This window comes from Miscanthus floridulus, chromosome 18 (genome assembly GCF_019320115.1).
Source record: "Miscanthus floridulus cultivar M001 chromosome 18, ASM1932011v1, whole genome shotgun sequence".
In the NCBI taxonomy this organism is placed as follows: Eukaryota; Viridiplantae; Streptophyta; class Magnoliopsida; order Poales; family Poaceae; genus Miscanthus; species Miscanthus floridulus.
Genome location: NC_089597.1, coordinates 115,538,566 through 115,555,166, shown reverse-complemented (window position 1 = coordinate 115,555,166; position 16,601 = coordinate 115,538,566). Strand labels below are relative to the sequence as shown.

The 16,601-nt window shown below is 43.7% G+C and overlaps 1 protein-coding gene and 2 pseudogenes across 1 annotated transcript; 2 read left to right on the top strand and 1 right to left on the bottom strand.

Moving 5' to 3' along the window:
- Positions 1-1,947: 1,947 nt before the first annotated feature.
- LOC136521686 (probable 3-hydroxyisobutyrate dehydrogenase, mitochondrial) lies at positions 1,948-5,022 on the top strand (annotated as a pseudogene).
- A 528-nt stretch (positions 5,023-5,550) lies between these two features.
- On the top strand, positions 5,551-10,738 carry LOC136520472 (geranylgeranyl transferase type-2 subunit alpha 1-like). The gene is made up of 8 exons (XM_066514016.1): positions 5,551-5,791; positions 6,229-6,388; positions 6,519-6,685; positions 6,752-6,856; positions 8,510-9,283; positions 9,360-9,549; positions 9,624-9,801; positions 10,059-10,738. Exons 1-8 carry the CDS (start codon positions 5,676-5,678, stop codon positions 10,448-10,450), a joined length of 2,082 nt encoding a protein of 693 aa, XP_066370113.1. The 5' UTR covers positions 5,551-5,675; the 3' UTR covers positions 10,451-10,738.
- A 1,558-nt stretch (positions 10,739-12,296) lies between these two features.
- On the bottom strand, positions 12,297-12,773 carry LOC136519721 (uncharacterized; annotated as a pseudogene).
- Positions 12,774-16,601: the final 3,828 nt, after the last annotated feature.

Below are 16,601 nucleotides of genomic sequence, written 5' to 3'. Positions count from 1 at the left end.
CTACCTCGCCCACACACGACCGGACTTGGCATTCTCTGTTGGCTACGTTAGTCGGTTCATGCAGCGACCGACGACGGAGCACCAGCAGGCTGTGAAGAGGATCATCCGCTATGTTGCGGGGACTCTTGACCACGGCCTCTACTACCCTAGGTGCCCTGGGGCGGCACACTTCGTCGGGTACAGCGACAGCGACCACACCGGCGACATCGACACCAGCAAGAGCATGAGTGAGATCCTCTTCCTCCTCGACAAGTGCCTCGTTAGCTGGCAGTCGATCAAGCAGCAGGTGGTGGCCCTATCCAGTTGCGAGGCCGAGTACATAGCGGCCTCCACCGCTTCGACTCAGGCGCTCTGACTCGCTCGACTGCTTGGTGATCTCCTCGGTAGAGACACTAGAGCGGTGGAGCTCAGGATGGATAGCAAGTCCGCTCTGGCCCTAGCAAAGAACCCCGTTTTCTATGAACGGAGTAAGCACATCCGGGTGAGGTACCACTTTATCCGATGCTGTTTGGAGGAAGGGAGCATTAAGGCGAGCTATATCAACACCAAGGACTAGCTTGCGGACCTGCTTATCACGCCTCTTGGGAGGATCAAGTTCCTTGAGCTCTGCTCCTGGACCGGGATGATTCAATTTTCCCACAAGATGACGCACAAGACTTAGGGGGAGAATGATGGGATAAGTCTCTGTGTTGGCTGGTCTTTGTGGGGCTGCAACATATGGTGGTCTTGCTGCTCATCAAGAACAACATCTTTGACTGGCTAGGACAGCATCTTAGCATCTAGGACAACATCCTTGACTGGCTAGGACAGCATCTTAGCATCTAAGACAGTATCTATTTTAGGATAGCATTTAGGACAGCATATACTTGGCATCTTGGCATAGTTTTAGGATAGCATTTAGGACAGCATATGCTTGGCATCTTGGTATATGCTTGGCTGGCTAGCGGCCTATAAATATGTATCTCCAACCCCTTAAGTTGGCATGACATTTGCGTGAGAAATAAACCAGAAAATTGCTCTAATTTCTAGTGTCATCCTCTCTCGATGAGAGTAAGAATTCTGCTACTACCAAGAGTAAGAATTCAGCGACTAACACGATAGAATCAACGACTGCAGAACAGTCCGTCCCTTTCTATTTTCTATTCGCTTGGCTGATAAGCTATGGTTGAAAATACTGTTGGCTGATTTGTTGTGAGAAAAAAATACTGTTTGTTAACTGAAAAATACGGTTTGTAAGTCAAACGAACATGGCGCTAATTGGATAACGCAGTGGAGTGGGTGTGGATAACCTACTGATGGCAAAAGGCTTTCTTGATTTTATAAAGATTCCCAATTGCGTGTGTGTATGCTACGGATGCTGAAACTGCTCAACGACGAGCAACGAGGAACTCAGTTAGTACTACCTCCACGTAGAGAAAATTGCACATTGGGGAGTCTAATTATCGCGCGCTTAGCAGTTTTGGAACTCCAATCATTGACTTATGTGTATTTTATCTCTTTTGTGGTATTTGGCCATGTATTTGTGGCCTTGATGGACGAATTTGCCCTTCTGTGAAATTGACATGTCCCATATCTCTTGTCCGCGCCCGATCATACGAAGTCGCGCCGCCCTTCCCTTCGCGACCTGCCTCGACGGACGCGCGGCGTCTATGGAAGGATCGGATGACACCAGCCTGGCCGCGCCCGCTCGCGAACTGGCCGCGCCGGCCCTAGGCTTGGCGGCGGCGGCCACGAAGCCTGCCCAGGCACACCGGTCTCGGCCATGAAGTATGTACGTACATCCGACGAGAACAGAAGGAGCAAAAATCACAGAAGGGCAAAGATGTTCTTTTAGATGGCAAATACGTGTATAAAGATAAAAAATAGGGAAAATACACACCATGTCATAAAAATCAAGGGTTATTTTTATGAAGCAACCATTGCGGTCGTAAACCTGCTAAACGCGTCCCAAATATGCAATTTTCTCAACCACGAGAGCATCGGTTACCCCATTCCATCTTCCTCTTCGGCGGCGCCGGCGCCCACACCACCGAACCCTCTTCCAGCTTTCCTTCCACCCAAGCACGCCGGGCACCCATCGTCGCCGAAGCCCCTGCCCCTCCTGCCCCCGCTGTACTGGTAGTGGATTGAATCAGAGCGGACTGCGTCGGGTTGGGTCTAGTGCTTTCGCTGGTAACGAATCATAACTTGCTTGGATGGATTGGTTTATCTTGTTGCCAGCAATCAAATTCATTTTCCCACTCCTTTCTCTGCATCAGTAAATTTCGGTTGCGGATTCCTCTCCTGCGCGGCACAAGCTGAGTCCTATCCCTATCCGCCCCCTGTTGCAGCCTTGCGGAAGGCAATGGTGGGGTTCGGATGGAGAGTCGGCTCAAAGTTGCAGAGATGGGGCTGGAGCTGCCTCCGGGGTTTCTCTTCTGCTGCATTTCCATCTCAGCTGGAGGTGACTATCCATATCCACGAATCATGATGTCTAGATGGGGTTTTCTGGCTTCACAGACTACTTCTACTATAATTGCAACGTCTACCTTGACTAATTAAAAAGGAAGAAGCTTTGACATTTTTTTCTGACTCAATTCATCTAGTCATTGTTTAAGGTAGATATGGGCATCGCGATGTGCAATGCTGGTTTTCATGAGTCGCTGGTGCTTTTCAGAATGTCGGATTCATCGGACTTGGGAACATGGGTTCCCATATGGCAAGGAACTTGATCACGGCTGGATACAAAGTGACTGTTCATGATATGTAAGTTCCTGCCTATCCTTACATACACTGTTCATGATATGGGTCACAGAGTTCATTGATTTTTTTCTTCTGGTTCTCATTCGATAAACATTGAATCTATCTATCAGAAATGAAAATTCAATGAAGAAATTCTCAGACGATGGAATCCCCACAAAACAGTCTCCACTTGAAGTATCAGAGTCGAGTGATGTCATAATTACCATGCTTCCTTCATCTTCTCATGTAAGTAGATTGTTTCTGTAACTCCTATTCTTGTCAAATCAATTCTTGATCAACCATTTGGATCATGACATCAGAAGTAGACGGTAATTATCCTTCTGTGTAGCATGTCCTATATCCAACCATCTTTACAAATATAGCTTATTTTCCTGGAACTTTGATTTAGGATGGTCATGGATGCTTTTCAGGTTTTAGATGTATACAATGGACCCAATGGCTTGCTTTTTGGGGGCGAACGCCTGGGACCATGGTTATACATAGATTCATCAACAGTTGATCCACAAACATCAAGAAAGATATCGACAGCCATATCAAGATGCCATTTAAAAGAAAAGAAAGGTTAAGTTCCACCATATAACATTAGAGCCATAATCTACTATTGGCAGTTGTGATGTAAAAACTTCAATTGAGTTTAAATGAATGCTAATTATTTCTGTTACTGGCATCAATTAATACTATGTTCAGGTTACGCTGAAAGCCCTATGATTCTGGATTCTCCAGTGTCTGGAGGTGTTCCTGCTGCAGAAGCTGGCAAGCTAACTTTCATGGTATTATTTCTTGCTTTTCATCATAATAACTTGTAGCTGTTTGGTCAGACTAAAAAACTATTACATTAAGATAGAAGAAATTGATATTTATTTTTTGTTTCAAGCAATGATGTACAGGTGGGTGGTCTTGAGGAAGCATATTTAGCAGCCAAGCCCTTACTTCTCGCAATGGGGAAAAAGGCAATCTACTGCGGTGGGGCTGGAAATGGCTCGGCAAGTTTTGTTAACCTTCATTCTTCAAAAAAATTCTCAGTGTGATGATGATTCCGGCTCACTCTTGATATTGGGTATTTAAGGCTGCAAAGATATGTAACAACATGGCAATGGCAATCAGCTTGCTTGGGGTCTCCGAGGCCTTGGCTCTTGGTCAGAATCTTGGGATCAAAGCAACCACTCTTACAGACATTTTCAACTGTTCAAGCGCTCGCTGCTGGAGTAGGTATTGTCTCCTTTGCTCATCTAATCATCTTATTGCGGTCTAAGCTGCTGCGACTTTGGGATTTGCTTCCTAAAGAATTGGAAGTGTAACAACCATGATTCAGTTGGGTGTCATGAAGTATGGAGATTAGTTTTTTAGCTTCAGCTTGTATGTTGCATCATCTGAATTTTAAGTGGTTTTCGTTTTTGTCGATTTCAACAGCGATACATACAATCCAGTTCCTGGAGTTATGGAAGGTGTACCATCATCAAGGAACTATAGCGGTGGTTTCACTTCCAAACTAATGGTACAAATTGACACTTGATCAAATTCTACTGTAGAATATTAAGCAGAATTACTTTACCTAAGGATGAGTTGATGTGTCTATTATACTCTTATGAATATACAAGTGAGTTGCTTGGGAACAGTGTTTACTAGTATTTAATCTATGTGCATAGCAAAAGCTATGTACCTTGAAAAGCCAGAAAAACTTACAATTTAGAACAGAGGAGTAGCTTGTACTGATAAGTTAGTCTCCTACTGATTTCCCATAGAGAAAGGTTGCTTGAGTGGAGTACCAGATTAAACTTTGTTCACTGTTTACATCTCTCTGCAGGCTAAAGATTTGGATTTGGCCATGGCTTCTGCTGTCTGGAGTTGGCTTCAAATGCCCTATGGGTTCCGAGGCACTTGAAATGTAAAACACTTTCGCCCTCTTTTTGTCTTTTCATGAGATGACACTTGGTAGAACAAGATATTACTCCCTCTCCATTGCTTTGCGACTAAGCTGGTGCTCTCTGCAGTTACCGAAAGCTGTGCGAGGATGGCTGTGAACTCAAAGACTTCTCGTGCTCATTCAGACATTACTATGCTGGCAAGGATGAAGAGTGATCTTGAAGTTACGCTGCAAATTTTCCTCCTTTCAAAATCAATAAAACAAATAAAGTTATTGGAATGCTTACAGTGTAAGCCGTGTAGCGCTGTACCGAGACAGGGTTGTTGAGCTGTAGGGATGATCTGATCACCTTGTAAACTGTTATTTGTTGCTTCTAGGCAATCGGGCAATAGATTGTTCTGGGACAGATTCGACCATGAGCCAAGAACTGCCAGTTTCCAGCATTTTCGTTTCTGTTGTCGCCAACAAAATTGAGATGCGTTGATCTGAGCTATGTGCATCAGAATATCAGATAGAAACATCCCGCCTTCGTCTGCCGCTGCTGCAGCCTGCAGTGATGCACCTGCACGCCAGTTGTCAGTCACACCCGTCGGCCGTGCCAGCGGCTCCCGTCGAGGTAAGAAGAGAGGAGCGCATAGTAGTGTGTTGCGCGACGGCTCCAACGAAGAACCACTGCAGCTGGCGCCGGGGCGACGGCAGCGGCGGCCGCCGAGGAGGGCGGTGGTGCGGGCAAATCTGAACCCAGCTAAGTGTACACGACAGCAGCACGAGTATTGGCCCGCTACGGCTCCGTTGACGTGTCCTTAAACCCGGCTCCGCTTCTTTTTTTTAAAAAGTATTTTTCTCTAACAAATTTATCCAGATTCCACGTACGGCTCCGTTCACGTGTCTTTAAATCCGGCTCCGCCTCTTTTTTTTTTTTTTTCGAACAGCTCTCACAAATTTATCCACGTTCCTCCTGGCTAACGGGATCTCCTCGAGGAAGGGGCCTACTTGGAAGGGTGAACAGCCGCTCTCCCCGAGATCCAAACCCCCGCACCCGCGGCGCCGGCGACGGAGGGAGGAGGCGATGCACGGCCGGCCGCGGCGCCCAGCCAAGCCTGAGGACGAGGAGGCGGCGTCAGCGAAAGCCGCCAAGCTCCGGGACCTCCAGGCCCAGGTCCTGCACAATCACCATGCCCGCACGTAAGCCGCCGCCCGCCCGTACCTACACCCTCCTCCCTCTCTTCTTGCTCCATCTAGCACCGGTCGTTTCTGGCAACCTATAGGACTAGCATGATAGAGCTTCGGCTAGCTCTCATGGCTTGGCGATTTTCCTGCGGAGGAATGATGCGATTTTTATTGCTTCGTTCACGCTGTGTTATCTGGTTCTTTCTTGAAGCTATGAAGGCCCGCGGTTGCCTCATTGTTCTTGGAGGTCCTCATTACCTGGCCTGGTGCATATAATTGCAAATTATCTGTCGTTTAATCAGTCATATAGCAAAGAAAAAGATTGGATGCCATATCCCAGTTGTAATTTCACCCTTTTTCCTTGACGACAAAGTAAAGATCCCAAATTCAGTCTACCGGAGTAGTGCTTGATAACACACTGGACTTATTTGATCAATGGCTAGGGCCTGTAGGTACACCAAGGAGGCAATTGGGCTGAGCTTCAAGTTGCTCGAGATAAATCCAGAGGCCTACACCGCATGGAACTACCGGAAGCTTGCGTTTCAGCACAATGTGAAGGAGCTTTCTGACCCGGAGGCCATCAAGTCTGCTGTTGATGATGAGCTGAGAGTGGTTAGTTCTCTGATCCATCAACACTATTGTATCAATTAGAAGTGGAGGTCTTGTGTTTTTGTGCTTTAGTCGTTTCTGGCGCCCATTGCAATTGCCTACTTAGATGATGTTCAAATTTGGAATTTCGAAGGTTGAGGTTGCTTTAAGGCAGAACCCAAAGTCCTATGGGGCTTGGTATCACCGGAAGTGGTTGCTAAACCAAAAGCTAGCGCCCGTGGATTTCAAACGTGAGTTTGGCCTCTTGGATAAACTGTTGAAGGTGGACGCCAGGAATTTCCATGGATGGAATTACCGAAGGTAGGTTTCTGTTGTTGGAGATTACAGTCAAGATAGTCCGTTTGGATTGATTCCCCCCTTTTACAGGTTCCTTGCAAGATTCATGGGCGTGCCAGATGAGGAGGAGCTAAAGTATACCATGGATAAAATCAGTGAGAACTTCAGTAATTACTCGGCATGGCATAATCGTAGGTATACAATTGTTATTTATGGTCATTCTTTCAGGATTATGATAAAATACCAAGGAATGTTATGTGGTGAGCTTTGGACAAACATAAAGTCCCAACGAAGTACGTCGGGATCATTAAGGATATGTACCACAATGTTGTGGCTAGTGTTCGGACAAGTGATGGAGACACGGATGACTTCCCGATTAGGATAGGACTACATCAAGGGTCAGCTTTGAGCCTTATCTGTTTGCCTTAGTGATGGATGAGGTCACAAGGGACATACAAGGGGACATTCCCTTGGTGTATGCTTTTCGCGGACGATGTAGTGCTAGTTGATGAAAGCCGGACATGAGTGAATAAAAAACTGAAGTTATGGCGGGAGACTTTGGAGTCCAAATGTTTTAGACTCGGTAGAACTAAAACTGAGTATATGAGATGTGACTTCAGCACTACTACTCGGGAGGAGGAAATATATTAGGTTGGAAGGTCAAGTACTGCCTAGGAATGATACCTTTCGATATTTAGGATCAATGCTACAGAGAGACAGAGATATTGATGAAGATGTTAGCCATAGAATCAAAGTAGGGTGGATGAAGTGGCGCCAAGCATCTGGTGTCCTATGTGACAAAAGGGTACCACAGAAGCTAAAAGGCAAGTTTTATAGGACGGCGATTAGACCTGCTATGTTGTATGGTGCAGAATGTTTGCCTACGAAAAGACGACATGTTTAACATATAAGTGTCGTGGAATTGCGTATGTTGCGTTGGATTTGCGGTCATACAAGAAGGGATCGAGTTCGGAACGATGATATACGTGATAGATTAGGGGTAGCACTAATTGAAGAAAAGCTTATCCAACACCGGTTGAGATGGTTTGGATATGTCCAACGGAGACCTCCAGAGGCACTGGTGCGTAGTGGAATCCTAAGCCAGGATAGTAACGTGAAGAGAGGCAGAGGAAGACCGAAGTTGACTTGGGTAGAGGACAATAAAAGGAGACTTGAAAGGATGGAATATACCCAAAGACTTAGCCTTAGATAGGAGTGCTTAGAAAACAGCTATTCACGTGCTTGAACCTTGATTGCTTCTACTGGGTTTCAACTCTAGCCTACCCCAACTTGTTTGGGACTTAAAGGCTTTGTTGGTGTTGTTGGTGTTGTTGATTCTTTCAGGATGATTTGTATACAATTATTATTTATGGATGTTCTTTCTAAATGCTTACTCTGACTTTTTCATATGTCCATGTGGTGATGTTAGAATTTTTTGTTCTAAACCTATACTTGGTGACCATGGATTATGGTTAATGAAAATAGATGTAACAGCCATTTGAGTGAAGAAAATGTAGTCTGCTCCACCTTTAATTTTCAGCTGTAGTGAAATAAGCAGTAATTACTGGCAAACTGAGCTGCCACTTTATAGTAATGTCATAATGTGATTACATTTCATGTTAAACAGCAAATGGAAACAGTGTGTTTAGTCTTATGTAGTTTGTACTGTAAATCGATATGCTGTAAATATGCTTACTTCCTGTAATTGGCAAAGGATATTTTGATTCCTTGTATTACCCTTGGTCCTATTTGTCTCAATGTGTACTATTATGTTTACTTTTTGGTTTTGGTACTTATATTAAAATCATATATTTGCTGCAATTTCGTTCTCATTCACCTTTTTGGCAGTATACTTCTGTCCAACCTACTAATCCAGCAGAGCAAAGGTTTTGAGTCAAAGCAGAAGATTTTTTCCGAGGAGTTTGAACTTGTTACTCAAGCTCTCTTTACAGATCCAAGTGACCAAAGTGGATGGTTCTATCACCTCTGGCTTTTAGCTCAAACGTCTAGTCCAGATAACCCCCAGCTGATTGCTTCATGGCCTTCTAATGCTGCAAAGCTCACTTCCTCTTTGATCAAGGAAAAAGTTGAGCAGCACACACTTTCATCCATCTGGTCAAGGACTGTACCCATTGTTCTTTATTTTAATGAGCCTGTCAAAGGATTAAATCAATCAAGTGTTAACTTAAAGTCTGATTTGGAGTTCAGCAAGGATATTCAATGGAGACCCCTCACAATGGCAGACTCTGGGTATTCTAACTGTTGGGCCGCATATCTCCAAATTAGCAATGAATGTAGCAGTTTGCAGGAATATTCTGTTGAAGTGAACATACCCTGCTCGGATGACATTGTGTCTAGAAGTGGCTCTAACTACAATAGTCCTGTGCATTTTACATTTGACATTGAACTGATTAGCAATGACACAGCCGAGGGTTTAGATCTGTTTGATAAGCCAGTTGCCTGGAATTGCTCAGAATCCTTCCAGTCTCATGGAAACCATGATCCTATCCCTGTTGATCTGCTAAAGATCACTAGCGCTTTGGTTGAACAGGACTCAAATTGGCATTTTGAAAGACTATCCGAGGAAATAGATCTTTTCAGAGAGTTACCTGATGACAATAGGTTAGGCTCTAAATTCATTCTGAAGCTGCTTTTTCATAATTATAACCTCATTCTCATAGCATACTCTCTTTTCCAGCAAGTTTGGGAAGTTGACATTAGCCCGGCTATTGCTTGCTTGTGCTGCTATAAAATCCCGTGGAAGATCTCTAATTGAAAGGAAGGGTTACTGTGAAGAGGCTCTGGGGCTCTTCACTGACTTGATTCACCTGGATCCATCTCATAAGCAATACTACGAGGATGAACGGAGCTTAGTCCTGATGGATAAGGTAACATAAAGAGTGTTTGAAGAGACTTTGCTAACGGATAATGTGCTGCTGTCTAACTTAACTTTTCCTTGCAGCTAACATGTGACATGGAGACTTTCATGAATCACTGTTCAGTTCAGGTTCAACCAAATTCAGCTCCCCTGAATCATGTGCAACTTTGCAGATTGTCTTTAACACGCATTGGATTTGCTGAACGCTTGTTGTGGGTTCAAATGCTGGACCTAAGCCATAATAGTCTTAGATCAGTCGAAGGTTAGCATTTGAATCATCTCTCTTATGTCCACTTCAAGAAAAAAAAATTATGATATTTTAACTGTGTAACAAGGCCTGTGAATTAACTTCTCAAATGCAGTTGGTCTGCTATAGCTTCTCAAATGCAGTTGCAGAACTGATAACTATATTAAACTAATTTCTATTTATGAGATAATTGGCTTAGTCATTGGCAAATGCCTGAAGGATAAGATTTGAGAAACAGTGGCTTTGGGATGCTAACATTTTGTTCTTTTAAGGTTTGGAGGCTTTGCAGCACCTTATGTTCTTGAACATTAGCAACAACCAGATCAGTAGTTTCACAGCACTTGAACCCCTTATGAAGATAATCTCATTGAAAGTTCTGGATTTATCCTTCAACAAGATTGGAGCTCACTCAATTGACACAACACGGTATATCTGCTCGTCTCCATTCTCACACAAAATCAAAGCAAGTGAAGCTTTTGAAGAGTACCAGAAGGTAAATATCAACGTGGAGGAATACTGGGACGCCATACGGTTCTTTAGATCTCTGAAGTTGGCACAGCTTGATATCAAAGGAAATGAAATTGCCAGCAAGGAGAACTTCAGAACTCTTGTCGTGACGCTCATTCCTTGTCTAAAATGGTTTGATGGTGAAGATGTCAATTAATTGATGGGGAGAACCTCAGAACTCTTGTCGTGACACTCATTCCTTGTCTAAAATGGTTTGATGGTGAAGATGTCAATTAATTGATGGCTTTCACTTAAGAGTTGTGCAAACTTGGGTAGTGTCAAGGCTCACACTGTAAACTAAGTTTTGCTAGAAGCCATTGATTTGCTTCATATGTACTGCTATTTTTGTTTAAGCGAATCTGAGACCCAAATATGATGTTACAGAGTTCTGAATTTTCAGGATTGAACTGTCATAGATCATACAAGAAAGAAGATTGTTATCTAATTGCAAGTTGTTGTTACTTTCACAATTTTTTAAGTTTAAAATAGAACATAGCTATACTGCTACCATTTACATTTTTGCGGTGAAAGTTGCTCTTGCCGAGGTTATCTGTCAATGATTTTGTAATTAAACTTCAGGAGTTTGAATGCAGTTGATGTACTACAGATTTTCTCCCCATCTCTTTTTACAAGTCCTGAAGCTAAATTCCCTATCAGAGGCTCTTGCTTCTAGTGTTGCAGCCTCAGCCTTCACTAGTTGAACAATTTGTAATTTCTTTTGATATGCACTCTTCTGAACTCCTGTTTCTGTTGTTGTAGCTCTGGAATGACTATGGAAAATTAACTCTACATCATAGTATAGAAAATAGAAATGCTCATGCATGAAGCACTTCACATCTGCATGTAATAATCATTCAATAGCTAGAAACTCCTTCCATGCCCTTCCTAATAGTTTCAAATAAACAATTCTTTAAAAATAGGAACACAATTCTTTAAAAATAGGAACACCAATTTTGTTCTTCAAAGATGTTAGCTAGTACAACAACAAAAAACAGGTTATTTGAATTCATGCCATTATAATTTTCGATGTTTGGATAAACGTCAGTTACTATTCGTCTATTTTGAAGCATGCCATTACAATTCTTCGTTTCTCACAAAAATGCCACTGAATACGTATGGACACAGCTTGGGTCCAGCTGCAGGCGTATATGAAGACGTATACTTCATCTCCCCTGTCACTGACACGCAGGGCCCCACATGCCATCTTCTTCTTCCTCTCCCCCGCAGCGCGTCCTGCCCTAACGCCGGCTGGGCGCCTCCTCCCCGGTGGGATCCCCAGTGTGGCCGCGACGACCCTCTCCGGCGCTGGTAGTTCTCCTCCCCCGCGGGGCGGCCCTCACATGTCGGCGATGCCCCTCCTCGGCTGGCGACCCTCGCTAGCCACACCAGAACGAGTGCCCTCGTCGGTCGGAGCTCCTCCCCGTAGGCGGCCCTCATTGGCCGCACTCATCCCCTATGGGCGGCCCTTGCCGGCGGAGCTCGACAGCCCTCGCCGGCGAAGCTCCTGCTCGTGGGCGGCCCTTGCCGGTCAGGCACCTCTCCCCGTGAACAGCCCTCGCCGGCGGCGCCCTCGTCCCCCTCCCCGCGACGATGTTATTCGATGGCCGAGTTCATTGGAACAATGAGAGGAAGAGGATGACATGTGGGCGAGCAGCCGACGATGAGAGCACCACAGCCGAGCAGCAGGACGCGCCCGGTGCGGAGCTCACCGCCCGGGCAGCGCGCCGAGGACGCGGCCGGCGCGGAGCTCGCGGCCTGACCGACGTGCTGCTGCTCGCCGTAGCCGTGGCTGCGTCGGGATGGAGAGAGAGAGGAGGAGAGGAGGAATTAGAAGATGACATGTGGGGCCCGCGTGCCAGTGACAGGGGTATACGTCTTTGTATACGCCTGTAACTGGGCCCAGGCTGTGTTCATACGTATTCAGTGACATTTTTGTGGAAAACGAAAAATTATAATGGCATGCTTTAAAATAGACGAATAGTAATAGCGTTTCTCCAAACATAAAAAATTATAATGGCATGAATAAAATAAAAAAAATGCAGCCGTTCAGATAACAGAATTGGCTGCAATCTATGCATAGCATCTTCAGAAGCACAATTCATTCCAAACACAGGAGCGACATCTTCTCTTCAACGGAGCAATCAACCTGGCAAGACGACCGGCAGGCGGCCGGGATGAGGATGAGCCCCAGGCAGCGCTGCTCCGTGGGAGGCGAGCAATGGCGGGCGGCGCTGCGGTACTCCACGGCGTCCTGGAGGATGATGTTGCCGTGCTTGTCGATGCAGTGGAACTAGGCCGTGGAAGTAGCGGCCGTCGTTGACGCCGATGAGCATCCGCCGGAACAGCAGCTTCCGCCCGACGGCCGGCGAGCTGCTGCCGGCAGCATCCACGGGCGCAGTGGAGCTGTTGCAGTACGCGTCTCCGGAAACCGGGATGGCTTGGGATGGCCCTGGTGGCCCTCCTCCTTCCATTGTGCCAAGAACGATCCCCCCTCCTGGTAGATGAGCATGGCATGTGTATAACAGGTTAAAGAAGATTGGACATGCTACCTGCTGGCATTCTGTTCGCAGAATTAGGGGCTGTTGTTCTGAGTGGCTCATAAAATTATGTCACATCAAATATTTAGATGCCTAGTAAGAAGCATTAAATATAGATTAATTATAAAACCTAATTACATAGATGGAGGTTCAATTTCCAAGACTGGATTTTTTTAAGCCTAATTAATCTATCATTAGCACTATGTTTACTGTAGCACCATGTTGTCAAGTCATGGACTAATTATGTTTAAAAGATTCGTCTCGTAAATTAGTCGTAAGTTGTATAATTAGTTTCATAATTAATCTATATTTAATACTGCATATATGTGTCGAACATTCGATGTGATAGGAATTTTAGGAGGTGGCTAAAGAACCAAACATGCCCTTAGTACACAAGAGTTGATGCCTGGTTTACTTAAGAATCTCGATGGGAGGGGTGGACAATTTTTGCAGAAAATCTTGAAGTTGGTAGGTATGATGTTGTAATTGGGTCAGATCCGAATACAGATAGGTTACGCTAGGGTTTGGGGTGCTCGGTGGAGAAGGATCGTGCATACCGGTGGGTGCTCGTCGCCTGCGAAGACCTAGCGGAGGGCGGCGGCACTCGCCTGGTCTGCGCCCGAGGAAGGAAAAGCGAGCGAGAGAGGGAAGGGCCCACTAGAGCCTGGATTATCCAAATTCTCTTTGCATTCCTTGGACTCTATTTAACTCTGTTTTTTTTTTGAGTGGAGGACTCTATTTAACTGGACCTGCAGTCCAGACTTTTTTTTGAGTGGATAGTTGATTGAGCCAAACAAATAAATAAGAAAGCCTCTCATAGCAATTGAGGAAGAAGGTTGGGCGAAACTATGTTAGAGCTAGCATAATCATCCCGGCCATTGGGTTTGTATCGCTCGGTTGATAAAAAGCAAGGAAACATCTGCTCTTCCATCCTACAAATAAATAACCTTGTAGCTATGAATCTAGACATCTAGATTCGTAGCTAAAATATCATTTAGGACCCCTTTAGATTGTAGAAGAAATGTAGAATTTTAACTTCTATGGATGAAATTACTGTAGCACTATTTGGTTCACACGAAATGATCATGGGGAAAACATAGAAAACTTTCCTTTGTTTTGATTTCACAAGAAAAAATCATAGAAAAAAACATCCACTCCAACCTCATTGTTTCTTGTTCCTATGTTTTTCTTGTGGTCCATCCAAACACCTATACCTATAACATTCCTATATTTTTCATTTCTATATTTTACATATGTATTCCTATCTATTCCTATGTTTTTCCTATTTCTGTATTTTTTTTCAATCCTGTGTTCCAAAGGAGCCTTACTTTGGAACAAGGTAATTCCAAAGAGGCCTTACTTTGGAACAGGGTAAGTATAGACAAGTTCTAACTCAAAGTATCATGTTTTAGTGTGACAAAAGTGTACATGAATACAAAAATTATACCAAGATACTGCAATATGATGAAAATATATTAATTGAATTAATTATATTTACAACATTGGTCTGTACAAAATCATAAAGGGCACATGTAAGATTAAAAATTTAAAATTCCAGTGGAGTGCCTCATTCTAACCCTTAGGCAAACGACTAAGAGTCGAATCCTAGAAAGATACATCAATAATTATTCCCACGTCATTCGCAAAAAAAATCATTTCCATGTGTTTCTATTATTATCGTCCACGGAAAGCTATATAGTCATAACTTTATTATCAAAGTTGTCAAAATCATAATCTTGAATCGGATCAGAAAGTCGCTACATTTGTCATACCTTCAACAACTTACGTGTAAGTTGTCGTACTTCTGAAGTACTCCCTCCGTCCCAAGAAGAAGGACATTATGAGTTGCGTGAAGGTCAAACTTTCTTATTGTGGCAGAACCGCCCGAAATAACTTACTTATGGAGGCGCTTGTCTTCCACTAGACATTAAACACCCCGAAGGTGAGATACATCAGGCAGTTCTGTCGAGCACACCCCAAGGGAGAGCCCAAAAATCCATATTTTTCAACAGGATCATAAATAGGAGAATAAAGCTTACAACATTTTAGCCATTTCTTACATCACTTTCCGTGCAACATCAGAGTATAATATTTATTGTTTATAACAGTGGAATATAACTAGGTTATCAGAGTTTTAGCGGAAATAAAATCATTTAATGACAAGTAAAACATTAACATAATGATCCATTATATACATCATAACAGGTTATAAGTTTTTCCATTGTAAAATATTTTGGGTGGAAGTTTTAAATAAACTCTATGTCCGCAACGTTGAGAAAATCCTCGTTGAGCCCACCAGGAGGTTTCCGCATACAAGTGTCAGCTCTAGCATCCATCTGTCACTTGCAACAGGGTAAGACAAACCCTAAGTACTCAATTGTACTCTGCAAGACTTACCCGTCAGAAGAAAAGAAAAGACTCCAATGATATACAAGGCTATCTGGCTTGTGGATTTATTGCATCTGCAGGAGCATTACTAAACATGTGTCCTTATATTCAATTTTATTAGCAGTCACCATTAGTTCATTAACTAACTATTCTATGTAAGCACCTATGCTACTTTCAAGCAGGTGGTAAGCAATCAGAACTATTTTACCATCTTTCATATTTCAGTTCTTACTACGGTGCTAGATCGTAGCCAAGTCGTACCGTATCACATGACAATTTACGAACCAATGTATCACAGCTGAGTACCCTGAAACACATGTCCCGCTTGTACCCCAGGCACAAGCAGGACCAACCCACCACTTTCCTGTCAAGGGGTCCAGGTCTCCGTCCAAACTTGGACTCCAAACCCCCACACCTGAGTCCCGGACTCAGTGTGGTGCTTAGACCTCCACCATCTCCGTCTCCAATCAGTCGGTCCAAAAAGAGCCAGAACCCACGACAAGAGAGCAACGAGCCTTCCCACCCCCATAAGGAAGTATGTGCTCAGGATAATAAGTCTGTGACCTGACTAGAATCCAATACAACGGCCGGTCCTTATCCGACATAGGCAGAACAAGTGTAATCCGAGCCTCGCTCAAATGTCTAACCAAGTCCAGATCCAAAGTATCATTCTGCCCGGTCTCTAATTATTATTCATATATATTCTATGTGATAGTAATATAATAACAACAATAATATCTTTTCTATCTCTCATGAGTGACGGGTAATCACTCGACTTCTACCGGGTCCTATAGTATAGCAATCTATACGATACTGATATACTAGTAGGACTCATAGGATAAGGATATATATATGCAAGTGGTTTTCATTCAACTTCTTAAAACTTAATGTATAAGCATAAGATAAAGTACAGAATAATAGGGGTTATGCACCGGGGCTTGCCTAGGTAAGATATAACCAAGTTAACTTTCATCTTGGTGGCATGATCATTAAGTCACCATCTTTTCCGCTACTCCGGTCATCTCCACGATTCCATCGTTGTTCGTGGATTCAACGCAGAGACGCAATTAACCAATGGTAACTGCAACTCTATAATACGATTATGCTCCAGGAGCTAACGAGCTAGCTTAATGACTACGCACTAGTCTACGTATCCATGTCACCAAGTAAGGCTTGTTTTCAGAAAATATTTTCGTTCTACAACCCTCAATTATTTTTGACATTTGATTGATTAATTATATATTTTTGTACTAGGGCTTATTTAGTTACCTTAACAAACTAATTTTTATGGAGCTACAAAAATTATAGTGAGCACCTAATAATGTTAGAAATTTACTGTAAAAATTTCAGAGTCAACACTATTATCAATTTATCATGAAAATT

Excerpts from the sequence above, each read along its gene's own strand:
- LOC136520472 (XM_066514016.1), top strand. The coding sequence starts at position 5,676 with ATGCACGGCCGGCCGCGGCGCCCAGCCAAGCCTGAGGACGAGGAGGCG. Across the intron at positions 6,389-6,518 it reads TTGATGATGAGCTGAGAGTG|GTTGAGGTTGCTTTAAGGCA; the intron begins GTTAGTTCTCTG and ends GGAATTTCGAAG. Across the intron at positions 6,686-6,751 it reads CATGGATGGAATTACCGAAG|GTTCCTTGCAAGATTCATGG; the intron begins GTAGGTTTCTGT and ends CCCCTTTTACAG.